Here is a 21,000-nt window from a genome sequence, read left to right on the forward strand (position 1 = left end):
AAGCTCCTGCTGTCTCACACAACATGTAGCTATCCCTCTATTTGCACGGTTTAATCAGTCACATGACAGTAGCATAGGGAGTATTTTATGTCAGCTCCTGCATGCACATGCAAACAAAAGAGGACAAGAAAGACAAGGAAAAGGTTGTGGATGCTTACATATCTGTCCCAGTCAATCTCACCGTAGAAACCATTTGGAGCCCCATTGGCCTTTTTCTAGCATAAAAAAAAAATAAAAAAAAAATAAAAAATAAAAAGAAATCATCATTTCTATCATTATCAACCATCTATTATGTTGTCAAAGCCAGCTGAGGTTGAAAGGAAGCATTCACAAGGGTTACAAATATGATGCATGCTTATTTATTTATTTTTATTTTATTTATTTTTTATTTAATAGGGACAGATACAATAAACATAGATTATTGTGTTAAAATAATCTGATGCATGTATCACAGTGTTTATAGCCATGGCTAATTCGCAACACCTGTCCCTAGAAGGGCTTTTAACAGTAAGATTAAATGAAAAGTGAAAAATAACAGTAAATACAATAAAATGTTCTGAGACCAGTTAGCACTAGTAAAAGTCCATGAGGTATATATATATATATATACACACACGCTCAAGCTCACACATATGCACACCTCACATACACACACATACACATTTCAAATGACATGGTTACACTGCTGTTGCTCTATGAGCCAGGATTTTGCTTTTTGAAGGTGGACAGTTTAGTTATTGTCTTTATATTAGCCGAGAGAGAGTTCCACAGATTGGTCCCTTTGACAGAAAAAACATTCTGTGCAAAAGATGTTTTACAAAATGGAACTTTACAGTCTCCACATGTAGCTGCTCTTGTTGCTCTGGGGGTTTCCAGTCTGTTCACAAATTTACAAAGTGGCTGAGGTGCAAGTCCAGTCAAACATTTAAAGAACAACTTTAAATGGCTAAAATGAACAAAATTCATAAAGTTTGAGATTTTGTGTTTACTTAAAATATTGCAGTGATGGAATTGAATGGGCTTTTTATCTAAAATTTTGAAGGCCCTATTATAAAGCCTCTCAATAGGCTTTAGGGCGGTTTGACTGGTCTGAGACCAAACAGTGGTGCAGTACGACAGATGAGACAGGATCATTGTGTTCAGAAAATGTCAGATAGCTCCTAATCATTCTGAAACAGTTTATACTGACCTTCATTTTATTTGAGATGCTTTTGATATGATATTTAAAGTTTAGCTGAGAATCTAATATGACTCCTAAATATTTTTCTTGCTCTACTTGTTTGATGAATTCACCATTCATTTTTATATTTAAGTTATTTGATGTTCAAATTCTTTTTATGGAAAACCAAATAGATTTAGTTTTCTTTATATTTAATGTTAAATATGAGTTGTTTAGCCATGTTGACACTTTCTCAAGACTTTTTGTCAATGTACTGCCGATAGCAGCAGGAGTTTTCCCAGACACATAAACCACAGTGTCGTCGGCGTACATTTGGAGGCCAACTTCAGGACACACAGGCAGTTCGTTCACATACAGGCTGAAAAGAATAGGCCCCAGTATGGTTCCCTGAGGGATTACTGTATTAAATTTACATGGGGCAGATTTTACATTGTCAATGACTACACATTGTTCTCGACTCTGTAAATATGATTCGAACCATGAGAGTGCCTGGTGTGACATATTGAAGGATGACAGTTTTGAGATAAGACGTCTGTGGTTTACAGTATCGAATGCCCTCTTCAAGTCCAGGAATACTGCACCCACCATGTTTCCTTTATCAAGTGGCTGCACTATATTTTCTAATAATGTGCAAACGGCTGATTCAGTCGAATAATTCGGTCTAAAACCATACTGTTGTGGATGTACATAGTGATGTGTTTCTAAATATTGAGTTAGCTGTTCTGAAACTATTTTTTCCAATATTTTTTACATCACTGGAACTAGACTTATTGGTTGATAGTTACTGATGCCTGTGGTATCCCCGGACTTAAAGATGGGTTTAACTAGTGATTTTTTCCAAGTATCCGGAAATTTCCCAGTTTTAATAGAAACATTTATAATATGGGTCAAAGGCAAGATAATAATTTGGGCATATTATTTGGGCACATGTCCTTAGATAGAGTGGTGTTCAGGTATGATATAGCTTTCAATACCATCGACTGATCCACTTCTCTGATATTAAAATAATTCTCATCTACTGCTGGTATTATACTTAAATTGTTACTATTGGGCTCGTCATCTGAAAATTTAAAAGCAAGATCCTGTACAGATTTAATGAGAAATTTATTAAAAGCATTAGCAACTTGGACATGGTCTGATATGTTTTGTCCTTCAAATTTTAGTTCATATGAATTGCTTCTATTGGTATTAGGTTTAGTCAGACTATTAATTTGCTTCCATATTGCTCTACAGTTTCCCTTAGCTTCAGTTAAAGTTTTCATGTAATAGTTTGCTTTTGAACTCCGTAATTCTTTTACTACTTGATTTCGTAAGCCTTTAAATAATAATAAATCTGTGTCATATCTGGTCTTGAGATAGGTTTTTAGAGCAAAGTCTCGTTTTTTAATTATCTGTCGTACTGCATCACTTACCCATGGAAGCTGTGCTTTTCTTTGTGGCCTTTTACATAGTTTTAAGAGCTTCTCTAAAATATTACTCATAGTTGAGGTAAATATATCAGTCATTCACTTGACTATGTTTCAAAACTTCATCCCAATTGGTGTTTGTTAACTTATTCTCAAATTTAGTAGTGTCCTTGCGTGGAATTATTAACTTTAGTACGTTCTGATTATTTTTATATTCAGTTTGATGCTTTTTAGTGAGTTTTCTGGAATTAATATCATCGGAATTAATATCATGTTATGATCTGAAAAACCACACACCAAATTGTGTTTTTAAGAGTCTTTCAGGTTTATTTGAGAATACTAAATCTATTGCGGTCTGTGATGTTTTTGTTAGGCGAGTTGGTCCATTTATAAACTGATATAAATCATATTTCAATGTTAATTCTTTAAGTTGTTTCCTACCAGATTTATCCAACCAATTAACATTAAAGTCCCCATAAATAAGCACTTCACTATTGGATTTAAAACTTTTGAGTATTTTTTCCAAATTTTGATAAAATGTTTGTAAGCAACTAGATTGTGGGTTATACACTACTAGGATGTTAAACATCATGCGTGGGGATAAAGCCACATTTACACATACACTCTCAGTTTATAGAGTTTCATCTAATTGGACTTCCTTAGTGTTAAACAAGTCTTTGATATAAACCAGAACCCCTCCTCCTCTTCCAGTAACCCTGTCCTTTCTATAGCACTTATACCCAGGAACATCTATTTGTGAGGTAGGAATTCTATTGTGCTGCTTAAAACTAAATAAATAAATAAATAGATAAATAAATTAATTAATTATCAAAGCTGCACAAGCTGTAAACTTAGACCATCTCTCTATATTAGTATGTCACTGTCAGGGCTCAACACACTATACTCTAAACATTTGTACATTTGTAATTACTGTATTTATTATTGCACTAGAATGATAACATATATATATATGAAAATTAAAGATGGGCAATAAATCAGTACTTATTTAAATATTGTAATACAACTGTGCTAATTGAAAACATGCAATTCATGTCCTCCATGTCACATGATCAATCAGAAGGCATGATGTCACGATGATGATGATGATGATGATGAAGATGATGATGATGATGATGATGATGATGATGATGATGATGCTGGTGTTAGCAATGATGTAGTGTTTTGAATGCAGGGTCTTGAGCAGTTTTTTTCATTTAAGAAAGTTGATTAATTTTATATTTATTTGTAATCTAATTATTTCATTACCTTTTAGAAAATATTTCTTTACATCTTATTTGTATGTTATTTACTAACTGATACATTTGATTATCATTTTATAAGCATTTCTTTCAAACATTTATGTTCATCAGATTTATTCATATTTCATATTGCCCTTGAAAAAATATATTAATGCACACTATGCAAGTGTGTGATTTACCTTTAAGGGGTAAAAACATAAATATAAATATTGGTATCAGTATTGGTATCAATGAAAAAGTTCTATTAAATGAATGATATTATACTGATAGGATAAAATGTTGATATAGCCCATCCCAGGTATATATGTATAATAATTTGAGGTTTACAAATCACTCTTTTTTTCTTATACTTTTTATCTCATATTGTTTATGTTTGTTTTATCCTTGCAGGCTTTTATTGTTTGCTTGCAAATATGCTGTTTCAACCCCTAATTTCTCTGTTTTGAATCAATAAAGTATGTCTATCTACACTACCAGTCAAAACTTTAGAGGCACATATACTCATTCAAACTTAATTTTGTCTGCACCACACGGGTAAGGGAACCAATTTTGTTGGAAAAAGTTTTCCATAATGACGCTGTTTCAAGAAATGTGTGCGTCTGCACAAAACCACAGAAAGACACTTGGTCCAAATTTATCCTGGCCACAACACTACAGTTGAAGAGGTACAGCGTCACTTCCAGGCCTGACAAATGTATGTTTTCAGTTTGATGTTTGTGCCTTTATAAAGCAATAACATGATAAATAAACATAAACACATACAAACACCTATAAAAGAAAAAGAGACTTTTGCCTTTATGCAGAACTGATGTAAGCTTCTAGCTCCCTGCTCTACATGTCATGCATCACCACCAAGATAAAAATGGAAATTTTTTCTGTAGTTTGTTCATGAATTTAGATTTACATTTCTACATTTTCTAGCTTTACTTCATACTTGACATTAAGATCTAAAACTTCTGAACAGCTTCTTCCCAAAGCTGTTTAAGCCATGAGTCTAAAATATGAACCTGGTCTTAAGTTTGTCTTATTAAAATGTTTTTCCAAAACTGTCAATGTCAATGTTAAGTTTATTTGTGTAGCACTTTTCATGTGAAAGACAACTCAAGGTGCTTTACATGGAGATCATCAACATCAACAACAAAAACAAACAAACAAAAAAAAAAGCAATTTAAGAAAAGTTTACAATAAAAATAAGCATAAAATGAGGCTAAAATACCCAAATACAATAAAACATACAGACAAGTAAAAAAGAGAGAAAAAAATTAATCATAAGCTATGTTAAAAAGGTAGGTCTTTAATTTAGACTTAAAGGTGTTGAGCACCATTTCACAACGAAAATTTTCAGGTGAGGAGTTCCACAGTTGGGAAGCGTAGACACTAAATGAAGCTTCACCATGTTTACTCTGGACCCAAGGAACTTCTAAAAGACCAGTACCAGCTGATCTGAGAGGCCTAAGGGATTCATGTGGGGTTAAAAGGTCAGATAAATATTTTGGACCTTGACCTTTCAAAGACTTATGAACCATTAAAAGGATTTTAAAATCAATTCTTTGAGGAACTGGAAGCCAGTGCAATGATCTTAGTACAGGAGTAATATGGTGTCTTTTTTTGGTTTTTGTGACTACCCTAGCGGCAGCATTTTGTATCATTTGTAACTGTCTGACAGCTGACTTTGAGAGACCTGTAAATAAACCGTTACAGTAGTCCAGCCTACTTGAAATAAATGTATGGGCAAGTTTTTCTATGTCTTGTCTGGATATAAAGTCCCTAAGCCGTGTAATGTTTTTTAGATGATAAAATGCTGACTTAGTTATCATTTTGATATGACTGTTAAAAGTTAAGTCACAGTCAAAAGTAACACCAAGACTTTTGGCTTGATTTTTGCAGGTAAAAGACAGACCATTAGGCTGATCGTATATACACTTTGATACACTTTGACGATCTTTCATAGAACCAAAAACAATGACCTCAGTTTTATCTTCATTTGGTTGAAGGAAATTATTGCACATCCATTGACCCACTTTCTTCATACACTGCACTAGTGAGCCCAGACGACTGTGATCATCAGGAGTGACAGAAACATATATTTGTGTGTCATCTGCATATATATAAGAAATATTATCATTTTTAAACAGTTTTGTTAAAAGCATAATATAAAGATTAAATAATAGAGGGCCAAGGATTGAACCTTGAGGGACACCGCATGTTACAGGAAATTTATCAGAGCTACAGTCACCAATTGATACAAAATATTCTCTGTCACTGAGGTATGACTTAAACCAACTAAGAACAGTGGATGAAAACCCAAAGAAGTGCTCCAGTCTGTGTAGTAGGATATGATGATCAACCGTATCAAATGCTACTGTCAAATCTAGCAGCACAAGAATGGAAACATTACCAGAATCTAAATCAGAACGTATATCGTTAAGGACTTTGATAAGAGCAGTCTCAGTGCTGTGAGCGTCCCGAAATCCTGACTGAAAGGAAGCAAGATAATTATTTACCTTTAAAAAATGTGTAACTTGTCTAAAAACAATTTTCTCAACTATTTTGTTAATGAATGGCAGATTTGATATATAGGCCTATAATTATTAAGGATAGTTCGGTCCAAATTAGGCTTTTTTAAAAGTGGTTTAATCACTGCAGTTTTAAGGGCCTTAGGAAAAACACCAGAGACCAAAGAGATGGTAACAATTTGTAAAATATCTTTCTCCAGACAACGAAAAACTATTTTTAGAAAATCAGTAGGTAGTGGATCAAGGCAGCACGTGGAGGGTTTAAGGGGAGATACAGTTTATGTTAGTGTCTTTTGATCTATAGTCTCAAATTTGATCATGTGACAGAAATATATTCCTTGCATTTCTTAATTCAAGATTGTATTTTTGCAATGATTGTTTATAGATATCCAAATGAATTGATAATTTAGTTTTCCGCCATTCACGTTCTGCCTTTCGACATGTTCTTTTTTGTTGTTTCACCCGTGGAGCATTTCTCCATGGGGCTTTTGGCTTATGTGATCTGACTTTTGCTGTAAGAGGTGCAATTTTATCCATTACAGACAAGAAATTTCTTCAAAAAATATTTCACCACAATAGTCACTAATAAATCTTTTTTTAACTAACTGAGAGTGAGCATTTTTTGGACAAGAAACATTCCAATCAAAGCAAATACAAAAATGATCAGAGAGAGCAGGGTCAAAAACAGTGACATTTGAAACATTACAATCCTTAGATATCACTAGGTCCAGTATATGGCCTCTGTTATGAGTGGGTTCACTGACATGTTGTGACAGTCCAAAATAAAATCCCCAGAGATTATAACACTGTCAAACTTGGTTATAGCAGCTGAAACCAATTCCATAAAAACATTAATAAAGAGAGCAGAATATTTTGGTGGCCTGTAAATTATTATTAAAACAGTTTTGACTCTGCAGGATAGTGCAACAGCCAAATACTCAAAAGAGCAATACGTGCCAAATGACAGCTGTTTACAACTTAGCTTAATATTGAATAAAACTGCCACTCCACCTCCCTTTTTCCCTGTTCCAATTTCATCTAAGAACTAGTTTGGAGGCACGGATTCGTTAAGAGTTACTGCTCTATTATTTTCATCCAGCCATGTTTCATTAAAATGCAATAGGTCCAGCTTATGCTGTGTAATAAAATCATTAATTAAAAAAGACTTGATTGAATATTTAGAAGTGCTAGATGCAATGGTTCTAAATTTAATGTAGATTCTCCAGCCAAGGCTATTGAGGTTTGACAGAGCTTAATGTTTGAACATACACTATGATGTCTAGGTTTGTGTATCCTTTTCAATCTGTTTGAAATTATAACAGGAATTTTTAACATTTCTTGATTTTGTGTACTAATGGCATCTGATTGTCAGAGGATTTTACTTGCTTGTACAGCCATATCAATGTTCATAGACAGCAGTGAGGAGCCTTTGTAGTTGGGATGAAAACAATCAGTTTTAAAAAGTACTGGTTTGTTATAGAAAGCAACAAAATTGTCAACATATATAACGTTTGTGATATTACAGTATGCTTTTAGCCAGATATGAAGCTGGCGTACACGACTGAACTTGACGTCACCAAAACAGGGAGGTGGGACGGGACCGGAAATGACGTGTCGTTTACCTGTCACTTTCAGCGTGAGCAGCAGGTAGATGAAGTCATCTTTAAGTTTTTCCGATTGTTGCAACTTAATGTCATTTAGTCCGACATGCACAACAATTGTGGAAATAGATGGATGATTTTCAACACACTTTGGGATTACTTCGGTAATGTCCTCTACTTTAGCTCCCGGGAAGCAATGAGTTTTTGCAGCAGGGAAGGATGCGTGACGAATGATGGACGAGCCCACAACAAGGACGTCAGGTGGAGAGGGACTTCAAAATGATGTACTCCGTGGTCTGTTTTGGTTAGATTGGGACACCGTGGAAGACGGGTTCAGAAAATATGTGGGTCCAGAAGGAGTTATAACTTTCCGAGGCAATGTTATTCTTCTAAAAGGAGGCGCCACTGACGGGGAAACCCCCTGCACTGCTGTCAGAGGTGGATCCCTTGTTTCGGAAGCAACAGCTGAGCCGGCGTGTTCTGGCTGTGGGCATTGGGGCTGACAATCAAGATCTTCTAAAGCTTGAAACCTGAAACCTTTTCAAGATGCAGTACTTCTTCAGTTTTGCGGGGCCGAGTGGCAACAGAGTCACGATAACTACGACCCTTGACTGATTGCCCATGCTTCGGTGCAGATGGAGTAGGACACCTCGGAAGTTTAGGTTGTGCCCCGAGCCTCGGCCAGATGTCATCCCTTAAATGTAGATCAGAACCTGTACCACAGGTATGATCTCCACCTGCAGCAACGGATCCTGACCATGGCAGGGTTTTATCATCATCTCCGCAAGGTGTGGAACAAGGAGGGGAGCACTCAGAAAGGCCATTGCGGTTAACAGAGCCGAGCATGGACAGGTGTTTAGCCTGGGACGCAGCGATGGTGGAAAACTCACAGATGAATTTATCCTTTTCATCAGTGCTGTTTGTAAGAAGAGAGATGTCCAACCTCAATTTGGCGATGGTAAGTTCACAAGAATGACAAGCCATCAGCACTTTATAGTTGTAACTTAGGTAGCCTATTAGCAGCTGCCGCTTGGCATGTGGCAGGTAGGCTAAGAAAGTCAAAAATTGTGATCTGTATAAAACTCACAGAATTTCTTGCATCCACCAACAGAACAACATTTGTTGAATACTCTCCCAAAGGTCAAAAAACAATCATTTCAGAAAAACGTCGAACAAATAGGCTTAAACAATAAAGTAGATGCTGCTCGCCCACGTACCCGTGCTGCTCACATTACCCACGTGTATCCTGGGGAGAAAATGAAGGAGGTGAACCCTCTCAGCCGGGAAAAGTTTGAATGGCTTTGCACCTATGGGTGGTGAAACCGAGGCCTCATGAATCATCGAGCCAACTTTGACCCAAATGCATGAAAATGGCTTAGTGTTCTGAATCATTTGACCAAATTAAAGAGCTCCATCTGCTGGCTGTGGGCGTCTGATGCATCAGAAGGTCAGTTTCACATCTGTCATCCCTATCTGAACTTGGAATACGTGTTCAATAAACAATACATTTTCTACCATGAGTGAATATTTATTTTCTGTTATTCATAAATTATAAAGAGGGGTTATTAGGTAAGATTAGTTAAGGTAACAGAATTGTGGTGTAACTTAAGTATACCAATCTGTAATGACTATAGTCTACTCACAGCGGGAACATATGAGGGAAGGGTGCTTGTGGAACAGGGATAGTGATTGTGTTAGTGATTTTAGACAGTTGTAATAAAATTGTTTACTGTTTTATGTGTCTTATTATTTATAATAAATATTGCAAATGCATCTTATCGTCTATCTCATGAGTTTGCTTTTCTTTTCTTATTTTTTTTTTTGCATAGCTGATTGTTGTTGAATGTGGCACACTGCACATTTATGTACATAGATCATTTACTCCAAGTTTTTTTTATGTTATCTTTATCTTCTATCTAGTTTTTTTTTAATTGTTTATTTATTTTATAATGTTTTTGACATTCAGGGTGGACGGCAAAGTAGGATTTTCATTGTTCAGGGAAACTTGTTTCCTTACGTGCAAATGACAATAAACTATTGGATAAGCTTTGTGCCACTGGGGAGCGAATCTGAATTCTTTATATTTGAATTTGAATCATTCAATTTGAATCTGAATATGCCTGTTTGAATAATTGCTTAAAAAAACTGAATCCAAATGACCATATTTGATATTGAATCTTTGTTTTTTGAATGTGTATATTGGTAAAGTTGAAACTTTTGTATTTGAAAAAATTCATTCCCTAATTCATTTTTATAGTTCAGTTTCAGTTCTCTCCATTCAAATTCAGATCTGAAATTCAAATTCAGATCTGAAATACAAATTCAGATCTGAAATTCAAACTTTTGTGCCACACATCCGGGACCTGACGTGAGGCAAAACTTGTCGATCGCAGATGGAGTAACGTCAGTTTTGTGCAGTTGTTCTAAACAGCTACAAGCAGAGGGAGGGCGAGGGGAGGATGGCGGCGGGGAGAGAGAGAGAGAGATGCTAAGATCCAGGCCAGCCACTCTCGCTACAACGGTAGTTACCGTTTCCTCAACGGTCTCAGCAGTTTGCCACTGTGGGCTGGTTGCAGACTTTTCACATTAGTGGTAACTCCTAAGAAAAATATGTGTAGGTTTGCACAGATTAATGTGCATCTCAAGTGACGTACATACACCATGTAGGCTATAACGGACTAGCTTGATCTTTTACGTTGGTTTGGAAACATTTTAGTAAGTAACTCGCCGGGCTGCAGACACGCCAGATTATGTCTGTGACAGCGCATCGTTGTGAAAGCAGCTTGCAGGCTTGCTGTCTTTCTGTCTCAGCAAGCAAGGTCATTAAGACAGAAAGACAGGCGACGACCTATTTAAAATTAAATGCAACGTTGCCGTTGATCTTGACATTTCATAAAGATACTGGCATGTCCATAGTGGTGTTTGAAGGACGGAGATTTAATGTTTGTGGACCCTGACCACTGCTGGTTGGGACGTTGCAGGACGACAGAATGTTGCTCCATTCTCGTCTCTCCTGGACTGACGGAGCCCAATAAGCCTGCAAGCTGCTTTCACTGCAGGTTAAGGGAGAGGTTGTACAATGGGGTCATCGGTTTAGGAAAGATGCATATGGATTGTAAACACAGAACAAAATGGTGGCAATTTCAGAATTATTCACTTTGTAACCAGAAGGGTAATCCATGCAGAAGGATTAAGGGAAAGTCTCGCTTATTTTGATAAGCGTGGCTCATCAAGGAGAGAGTTCCTTTCCATCAATGTGGCTTAAATAAGTCCCAACTGAGTTACTATGTAACTAGTGCTAGTAAAAAAGTCTGCTCCGGACCAGGATAACTGTCTAGCTTATTTAAGTCTTGTTTCAAAGAACATCCTGGTGGTCGAAACGGGACTCTCAAAAGATCATGCCTTTAGATAAATATCACACAGATGCTACTCACATCATGTAATAAGATAATACAAAATCTATTCAAATCAAACAAATGCGTTCTTTTTGCTTCTAAAATAAATAAAGACCTTAATAATGTAAAAATAAAACATTATATGCAAAGGGTTGCAACGTACAGTATGTGTAAGAAAAAAAGTCTAACTGCATTTACCATTAATTCAAAGACACCCAAGCTGTTTACTCTCATTGAAGACATTTATATTTTACTTTAACTTACTGCCACATTCATCATTGTCCACTCAGATAACTTTTGGACAGATATAATAGTAGACATTATTTTGATTTTAAAATATTAATTTTATTCATTGAATTTTATTTCATGAAAGGATGGTTATATAGTTTAGTGTTTACTAGGTCAGTGGGGTTAACTTACTAACTAAAATGTAGTTGTGGTCAGACTAATGTTAATATAGTTACTTAGTCACTTTTAAAGTTTATCCATCAGTGAAATAGAAATAAAAGATAAGGTTAGTTATGTAAAACATTTAACAGACATTTTAAAGAACTTTAGAGGATTAAAGAACCATAATTAACGCCGCCCTTAATCCCAAATAATATATTAATCGTCATAAAACAGGCCTAAACCTGGGTTTACCAAGCCCAAAGCTATTCCCGTAACTGCTGCTCTACCACTCCCACAAATATAACAAAAGTGAATTATATTTGACCAAGAAAACTTACATGACCAATGTATTTGGTCTGTCGGCATGTTTCTGCCATACCACCTCACTGGTTCTGTTAATGGCTGCAGGTTTGTCTGGTTTTGGTGAAAATACGTTTGCATTTTTCGTACAGATCCATCAGCAGCGTTTGATCTGCTGATGACAAGAACAGTGCTCTGATTTTGCCTTTAGTCTCGCTCATTTCACCCTTTGTTCCTTCAGCCACTTGTTTGGATGTTTGTTTTGAGTCAGTCTTGATTAAATTAGGCGTTCATGGAATGACTTGAGGTTTAATGGGAGATTTTCGTAATTTATGTGCACATCACTTGCGTATGCTCATAAACTCGATGGAGGGCAGAAAGCGGGCTGTTCAGTGAAATAGGTTCAATGAGTTCAACTTTACCGAGTAAACTAGAGCGATGCCGGACAGTTTTTGTGTATTTGACTATTCCAATGGGTTTCTCGAACACTGAATAAGTTTTCACCGTGAAGAAACACCAACGAGCAGCATGTATTCTTGGGAGAATGGAAGGTGATACTTAGCACCAGGTATGCAGTGTTCTCCTTGTCCATCTGATGACACCAAAGACGATAACTATTAGTGGACATGAAGGGGAAGTCGAAAGACAGCACCCTGAGTAGGAGGCAGCAGCAAGTCCATCACCATAAAACATTAATGACCCACTTAATTAATAATTCTTCAATAACTTTACAACTGAAAAAATCATATATTTGTCCATGTAAACGTAGCTACTGATTGCTAAATCGTCCAACTGTAGAGTTAATTCATTTGTTAAATAATGAGGTCAGTGTTTCCACTGATATGTAATAAACATGGTGGGCTCGGGTATATACTTTAACTAAACTCATGCTGCCTCCTACTTGGGCCACTGTCTCCCAACTTTTTCATGTCCACAGATGGACAATAATTCATGTCTTTGGTGTCATCAGACAGACAACTGAAGATGAGTATGTGTCTGCTGCATACTGAGTGTAGAGGCATCACCTTCCAGTTTACACAAGGAAATCGGACAAATCCAGTCCGCTTGCTGGTGCTTCTTTATGAGAAACTGCAAAAAACACATCCTTAATCGCATACCTTCTCGTCTCAACGATCTGATAAGTGAAATGCACAACAGCTGTCTAGAACTGCTCTAATTTCCTCGGTAAAGACGTACATATAGCCTATTTTTATTTACCAGCTTAGTTTTTTGCTCTTCATCTCAGTTACGTGCAAGCGAGCCTGGCGTATGCATAAATCAAGAAAAGGATCTATTAGGAGGTGGCGCCAGTGTGAGTCAGACTTTTTCAGGTAAGTCTCTCCTAATTGAGCGACTTTCATGGAATACTCCCCTGGTCTCCCAGAATCTTCCTTCTGGGAGACGGGAAAGAACCATAGTTACCTATACAACTATAAAACTGTGATGTATTAAATGGGTCATGCTGTGGCTATCCTCTAATTGTGAGGATGTTAAACGCTGTGGCAAATCACCCATATGCCGAAAATCACCTTCTCTCACCAACAAAATGCCAAATTTGGATTTTTAAAATGGCATCCGTAATGACTGTTTCTGGACACCCAATGACAAAAATTTGAAATGTAATGCTTGAAAAATATCAGAAATTTCATAAATAAAGATGATAAAGTGGTTTATGGTGGATTTTGTTCATGCAATAACAAAGCACCTACATGCCCAAAATAATTTTGATGAATGTGGGCCATATTTTTCCTAATGCTGCAAGATTCCTAAAGTTACCAGCCAATCAAAATTTCCACTAGCCATTTTTTTTCTGTAAAAAATAAGCCTGATTTCATAACATCGTGATCTTACATGTTTATCTAAATTTTTTTAACTGACTTTGCAGAAGGCTCAACAATGTCAGTAGTTTTGAGAAATGGCTGGCCAAGGCAGTGAGGAAGTACGAAAATCTATACAATACATGTAAGCATATAGACACCCACTCCACTGCAGACATAGATTCTCACAAACTACAAAATATTCCAGCCAAAACCAACTGTGTTCTTGGCACCACCTTAATCTGTGCCACTTTATATATTCTTACTTTCCTTTGCTAGTTTTTGTGTTTGCACATTAACTCTTGTCCCTATTAGTGCAAACTATCTGCAAGCCAAGTCCAAATGGCTTTCATCTTCTCTTCCGTTGTTTGCATCCTCCTCTACCTCCTCCTTTTTTTTTTGTTTTGTTTGTAACCAGGCTCGTTGTTAATACCGTCCAACCACTGCTACATTTAGTGTTTTTTCTATATGTCACTTTGTTTAGATTTCGCTCCATATTTAGCTGCACTTTGTTCAGCCATGCAGTAGCACACACCACAAATGACACATCTTACACTAAAGTAAACATGCAGTCCATGAATTTGTGATAGGTGTTTATGGGAAAGGATTGCATTGCCAAGACAAATAACTAAAATTACTATCTCCATTCATCACCTGCTGGACTGACCAGTAGGTTTTCATTTATACCACCAAAACAAATTTAAACCCACATTTGGCAGGTTGACAGGAGCTAATTTGGAGCCCTGCTCACTGTACTGACATACTGTCAAACAACACCTCATTGTGAGAAATGCGAGAGAAAAAAATTACTTACACTTCTTTTCTTTCCACTTCCACTTCCTTCTTTGTCAGGTGAGCTCCTGTTTGAAATATAAAGGGGACAAAAAGGTTAAGTAGAGCTATACAGCTTTTTCTAAACTGGAACTATTTGGAAAAGTACAGATATTTAATAGATTTTTGTGACACTGCAAACTCACGTCGCATCCGTATCCTTGTCTTTCTTTCGTAAGCCCAGGGCTTTCCTGGTTCGGTTTTTCAGTCCTAACATAGAGAAAGGAGGAGAGGGAGCTTTATTTATAGCTTTAGAGACTACTGTAAAGTCAACAGCCCTGTCTTTAAATGCACTTCACAGCAAATAACACAAAAGAGTTAGGATGTAATAACCTGTGGGTGAACATTTCCTAGAGGATACAGAGGAAACACATTAACTCCAACATCCTTATTTAAATGAATGTATCGATTTGGAACAAACTCCTGGCCATCTGGAAAAAGCCTCCTCATAAATTGAGGTTGTGCTGATGTAATTCCCCAAAGCATCCCATCCTTTACTACATAAAATGTAAAAGAGACAAAAGCTAAGGTTGATCAGTCTGTCCACTTCATTAGAGAGAATAGAGACAATGTTGTTTGCTAAACTGAACGCAACCACCCTTCAACACTGTTTGGAAGCTGAAATGTGGACGATAAAGCGGGCAAGAAAAACAAGAGGGTGATATTCAGCATGTGAAACACCTAAAGGATTCCCTGCACAGGTAAACAATGCTTGATTAAATTTCAGCAAACAACTTTACCAACCTGTTTATTCAAAGTTTGTGGTGTCACTGACCAAAGGTTTGTCACACCAATTAATAAATATCTATAACACAATTTACAATAGATAAAAAGATTATGAATTAAACAGTCTATAAGGTCATATCAGGCTTTTTCTCACAGTACTTAAGGTATGTTGTTTGCTTTTTGTGCTTGTAAGACATGTGAAATGCTATCAAAGTCTACAGGGGATATTGTCCCCAAAATGTCTGAAACCTCTTCCCTCACTTGTTTACATCACCATGTAATACACTCACATAATGCCACAGCCAGTTTGAGTAGTTTTTCATGAAGCGTTAATTTTTTTTGTTTTAAAAAGTCGTCTAAATACTAAAGGTTTTCTACAAAACCTAAATTTTCTCAACCTTTGAAAAATTTAGAGACCTTAAAATTGATTTTAAAAAAAGGTTTAAGGCTGTAATTTGGAGATTAAATAGTGATAATGAAAATACAACCACACACTGTTGTGGGTGCAAAACGTCAATCTTTATCATTACTCAGTTTAATGATCAACAACCCAACAGCATCAATCCAAATTGAAAATATTGATTAGCTGCTGTATTGTCATTTTTAAGATGTACGTGAGGGAAAATGCTGCATTGTTCATATTTAATTTTTTCTAACAATCAGTTTTCTTGCACATTATGTGAACATTTTAAAGCTCAACAAACAAACATTTGATTTGATTTTAATTAAACAAAAATAAACCTTTTTTAATTCAAATATAAGACTAAGCTCAGCAATAAAATGAGATTTTAGTTTTATTTTATGTTGTTGTTGTTATTATTTTCTATGAATAGAAGTCATTGTTCATGACACCACTTGTTGTCATCTATCAATTGGTCCTGAACTGAATCAAATCGTATCATGGCCAAATTTGTAATATTGGTCTATGTCAAAAACATAACTATTACATCAAAATGATAATGTAGCATGTAACAAACTTTGGAATTAGCCCTTAGTAGGAATGTTAAGAATTAGCCCACAATTTAAAGCACAGCTTTAAGCTAATTGCTAACGATGACTGTGCTAACAGCGTGAAACATTCAAATGTAAAGAATTCAAATTTACTAGCAGAGCTTAAACTAATTGATAACAATGACAATGGTTTGTTTCAAAGTTTGATACATTTAAATGTGAAGATTTCAAATTTACAAGCAGACCTTTGAACTAATTACTAACAATGACAAAGCTAATGTTTCAAACCTTTAAAAATTAGCATGTTCATTTAGTGCACATGCCAACAGCAAACAGGATAATGTTTACAAAGTTCACAATATTTACACTATGTCTCTTTTTGTATGTTAAGCACTAACACGGTATGTTTAGAGATAGTACGGGATTAAACCCTGGACAAAGGGGACACCAGCGTTGGCAAGTCCATGAATGTCTGAACAAAAGTATTTTTCCATTCTTTTTTTTTTCCAGATGTTCATTTCCTTTCTGATGAGCACTAGCTAAATCTTCATGTTGCTAAAGAAAAAAAATAAAATAAATAAAATTTAAATATATATATATATATATATATATATATATATATATATATATATATATATATATATATACACACACACACACACACATAAATAAGCATTGTGTTTGATAATTAACAAATAAATTCCAAATAGACACTGTTTGTTTTTTTTATCTTATCTTTTTATCTTTTTTTTATCTTTGTTCAAGAATGTAATTTTTTTCCACTGTAAAACACAGGTGGAATTGATTTTAATAATGACTTACAGTACTACTTACAGTATGCGTACTTATGACAGTAAAACCAACAGGTATAGCAATAGGAGCTCCCTAATATGTAATATAGTCTATGGTTAAAATATCATTGCCAAAAGTTTAGTCTCAACTCCATAAACAAGCACACATCTAGACAGTTGGTTGGACTACCAGATTTTCTCACCCAGAAGCTGCTCAGGCAGTTTAATCTGTATGTTGTGCTCATATGGCACAAGACAGACAGTTCTGGCTTTTTAAAAGTATAGTATAGTATAGTATAGTATAGTATAGTATAGTATAGTATAGTATAGTATAGTATAGTACAGTATAGTATAGTATAGTATAGTGTATTATAGTGTATTATAGTGTAATATAATATAGTATAGTATAGAATAGTTAGTATATTATAGTATAGTATAGTATAGTATAGTATAGTATAGTATAGTATAGTATAGAATAGTTTATCCATCCATCCATTTTCTTCCGCTTATCCGGAGTCGGATCGCGGGGGCAGCTGCCTAAGCAGGGAAACCCAGACTTCCCTCTCCCCGGCCACATTCACCAGCTCATCCGGAGGGATCCTGAGGCGTTCCCAGGCCAACGGAGAGATGTAGTCTGTCCAGCGTGTCCTGGGTCTTCCCCGGGGCCTCTTTCCGGTGGGACGTGCCCGGAACACCTCACCAGGGAGACGTCCAGGAGGCATCCTAACCAGATGCCCGAGCCACCTCATCTGGCTCCTCTCGATGTGGAGGAGCAGAGCAGAGACTCTACTCTGAGCCCCTCCTGGATCACCGAGCTTCTCACCCTATCTCTAAGGGAGAGCCCGGCCACCCTGCGGAGAAAACTTTTTTCGACCGCTTGTATTCACGATCTTGTTCTTTCAGTCACTACCCACAGCTCATGGCCATAGGTGAGGGTATGAACGTAGATCGACCGGTAAATCGAGAGCTTTGCCTTTTGGCTCAGCTCCTTCTTCACCACAACAGACCAATACAGAGTCCACATCACTGCTGACGCTGCACCAATCCGCCTGTTGATCTCCCGCTCCATCCTTCCCTCACTCGTGAACAAGACCCCGAGATACGTGAACTCCTCCACTTCGGGCAGGACCCTATTGCAGAGCCGGAGAAAGCACTCCACCCTTTTCCGGCTGAGGACCATGTTCTCAGATTCGGAGGTGCTGATTCTCATCCCATTCAGCTGCGAATCGCTCGAGTGAGAGCTGAAGATCACGGCCCGATGAAGCCAACAGAACCACATTATCCGCAAAGAGCAGATGAGCAGTAGTATAGTATAGTGTATTGTAATATAGTATAGTATAGTATAGTATAGTATAGTATAGTATAGTATAGTATAGTATAGTATAGTGTATTGTAATATAGTATAGTATAGTATAGTATAGTATAGTATAGTATAGTATAACATAGTATAGTATAGTATAGTATAGTATAGTAAAATATAGTACAGTATAGCATAGTATAGCATAGTATAGTATAGTATAGTAAAATATAGTACAGTATAGTATAGTATAGTATAGTATAGTATAGTATAGTATAGTACAGTATAGTATAGTATAGTATAGTATAGTATAGTATAGCATAGTATAGCATAGTATAGTATAGTATAGTATAGTATAGTATAGTATAGCATAGTATAGCATAGTATAGTATAGTAAAATATAGTACAGTATAGTATAGTATAGTATAGTATAGTATAGTATAGTATAGTATAGTATAGTATATAATTATCAGTATAGAATCACTATTTATTACTTAGACATTAAAAGAAATATAAATCTGATTATTTGAAAATTAATTTAATTGGTTAAATACGTTGAAGCCAAACATAACTAATAATAAATATCATGAATGTAAACACTGGTGTTCAATACACTTGAAAAGAAACATCTTTTTACTAAATGACATTTCAGGACCTCAGATATCTAGCATGCTGGATTACTGATCATATTCTTTATCGGTGAGACAAATCTGTCATGAACCTTCCCACCAATAGGCTATGCATGTGGTCTGTATGAGATGAGAGCATAATGAAAGACTCAGTCTTATCACTGATATGTAACATGTTGCATACTAAATAAGAACAGGCAGTCTCAGTAGGTTGGCTGACTGAATGGTGTTGTGCATGGAAAGTTGTTTTTGTAACCCATTTACAAAGTTAGCCTGAGGAGAGCCTCATTAAACGGTTTCATAGTAATTAATAATATTAGCTGTAAATACTTTTTAGTTAAAAAAATTTTATGTTCATTTAATCTTGCTTAGACCACTTTACAATGCTGAGGAATACTTTACAGTACTGTTGATTATTTTTCTGTGTTTGCTTCATAATCATAACCTGATTGATATGCCAAAAAACATACATTTACTTTTCTCAATCTAAAAATAATAAATCAGGGTCCAACTTCGCAGTTGCACGTTCATTAGCAGATAATTATTTTACCTGCGTTGCATGCTGTATACTAAGTGCTCACTAAGAAATGAGTAGCCATTCCCAAACTTAGAGAACTACAGGGTGACGCCTTGAAAGTAAAAAAAAAAACTAGAAGCCCTTCAAGCAGTTCTAAGATCTCTCTTATTTTAGATAAAGTTAGAGTTAAATCTGGTCTTTGTGGGAGGTATTTAAACAAGGACCAAAGAAAATTAAGACGATCAAGTAAGATTTGGATGTACTTCCCTGCATGTGCAACCTGATCGGTTGCTACAACACACTAATAGCTTAGCTATAATCGTAGCTCATTTAATTTGGTGTATGTCCTTGTCCAATTTTACAGACAAATGCTGAAAAACGTTTAGCTAGCTGGAAATTCAAACAATATAGACTGGTGAACGGGAAAACTTTGCAGCTCTTTAAACTTCACATGTGCTATACATGTTAGTTTTGTTTTCACAAATGGGATGCATGTTGTCCCTGGTAGTTGTTCTTGGTGATTCTCATCTCCTTTTTCCGTGCATCATCTTGCTCTGATGCATCCAGGCCAAAGTCCTGGGCAGGAATTTCAAAAATTTAACTTGTTCAAAATATACATCAGACTAACATGTTTACATGTATTTTAAAAGTCCGGTTTGAGTCCAACACAATAATCTGATCTTTTCTCTCATACCATAAGTGAGGAATACAATCCTCAAAGAGGAGGCGGTATCGGGATCATTGTTACATCAGCATATTCTTTCATTAGAAAAAGCTGTTTGCAGCATTAAAGAGATATAAAATATAATTTATTGGAGATTTAACTTAAAGGTCCTATATTATGCAACAGTCATATGTGTCCATATAGCCCGTCTATGAGGCCCAACATGAGAAAATAGTCACTTCTCACTTGCTTGCTTCACTTTTTAGCAAATGTGTGCTCAAACAGGTGAGTCTGAGATCTTTGTGACCTCACAAAGGGAAACAACAACTGCCCCCAGTAGTGGATACAGTCATTGACCTGCCCGCCGGCTAGTTGAGCCTGCCCTCTAAAATCACTGAGCAGAAAGCCAGATCCTCTTCTAGAGAGGGGCGTGGACAGGCACCACTCATGAACATTTAAAGGTTCAGACACACAAACAGCCCGTTCTCAGTAGAGCTCACTAGAGCCACATTTGGAATGGCTGAAATGAAGGACCAAGGCTGAATTTGGGGTAGTATACTTTAAAAACAATGTTGTTGGTGCTCTGACACACATATGAAATTGTTGAAAAAATGTATAATATAGGACCTTTAAGTTCTCTTTATATAAATTGTTTATGTTCCAGTAAGGGCGATGCTTCCTACTCACATCTCGTTAATGGTCTCTTTCCTCAGCAGCTCAAATCTGTAAT

The 21,000-nt window shown here is 36.2% G+C and overlaps 1 protein-coding gene across 3 annotated transcripts in view; it reads right to left on the reverse strand.

Annotated features, from left to right (window-relative positions):
- LOC121644965 (SH3-containing GRB2-like protein 3-interacting protein 1) overlaps positions 1-21,000 on the reverse strand; it is a 40,546-nt gene that overhangs the window by 15,706 nt on the left and 3,840 nt on the right. For all 3 annotated transcript variants that reach the window (XM_041993230.1, XM_041993231.1, XM_041993229.1), the window contains exons 2-3: positions 14,842-14,905; positions 14,679-14,724 (exon numbers count right to left, since the gene is read on the reverse strand). In XM_041993230.1, the coding sequence (XP_041849164.1) occupies positions 14,679-14,724; positions 14,842-14,905 (110 nt within the window). The remainder of the gene's footprint in view (positions 1-14,678; positions 14,725-14,841; positions 14,906-21,000) is intronic.

The sequence above is a fragment of the Melanotaenia boesemani genome, chromosome 8 (genome assembly GCF_017639745.1).
Source record: "Melanotaenia boesemani isolate fMelBoe1 chromosome 8, fMelBoe1.pri, whole genome shotgun sequence".
NCBI classification, from domain to species: Eukaryota; Metazoa; Chordata; class Actinopteri; order Atheriniformes; family Melanotaeniidae; genus Melanotaenia; species Melanotaenia boesemani.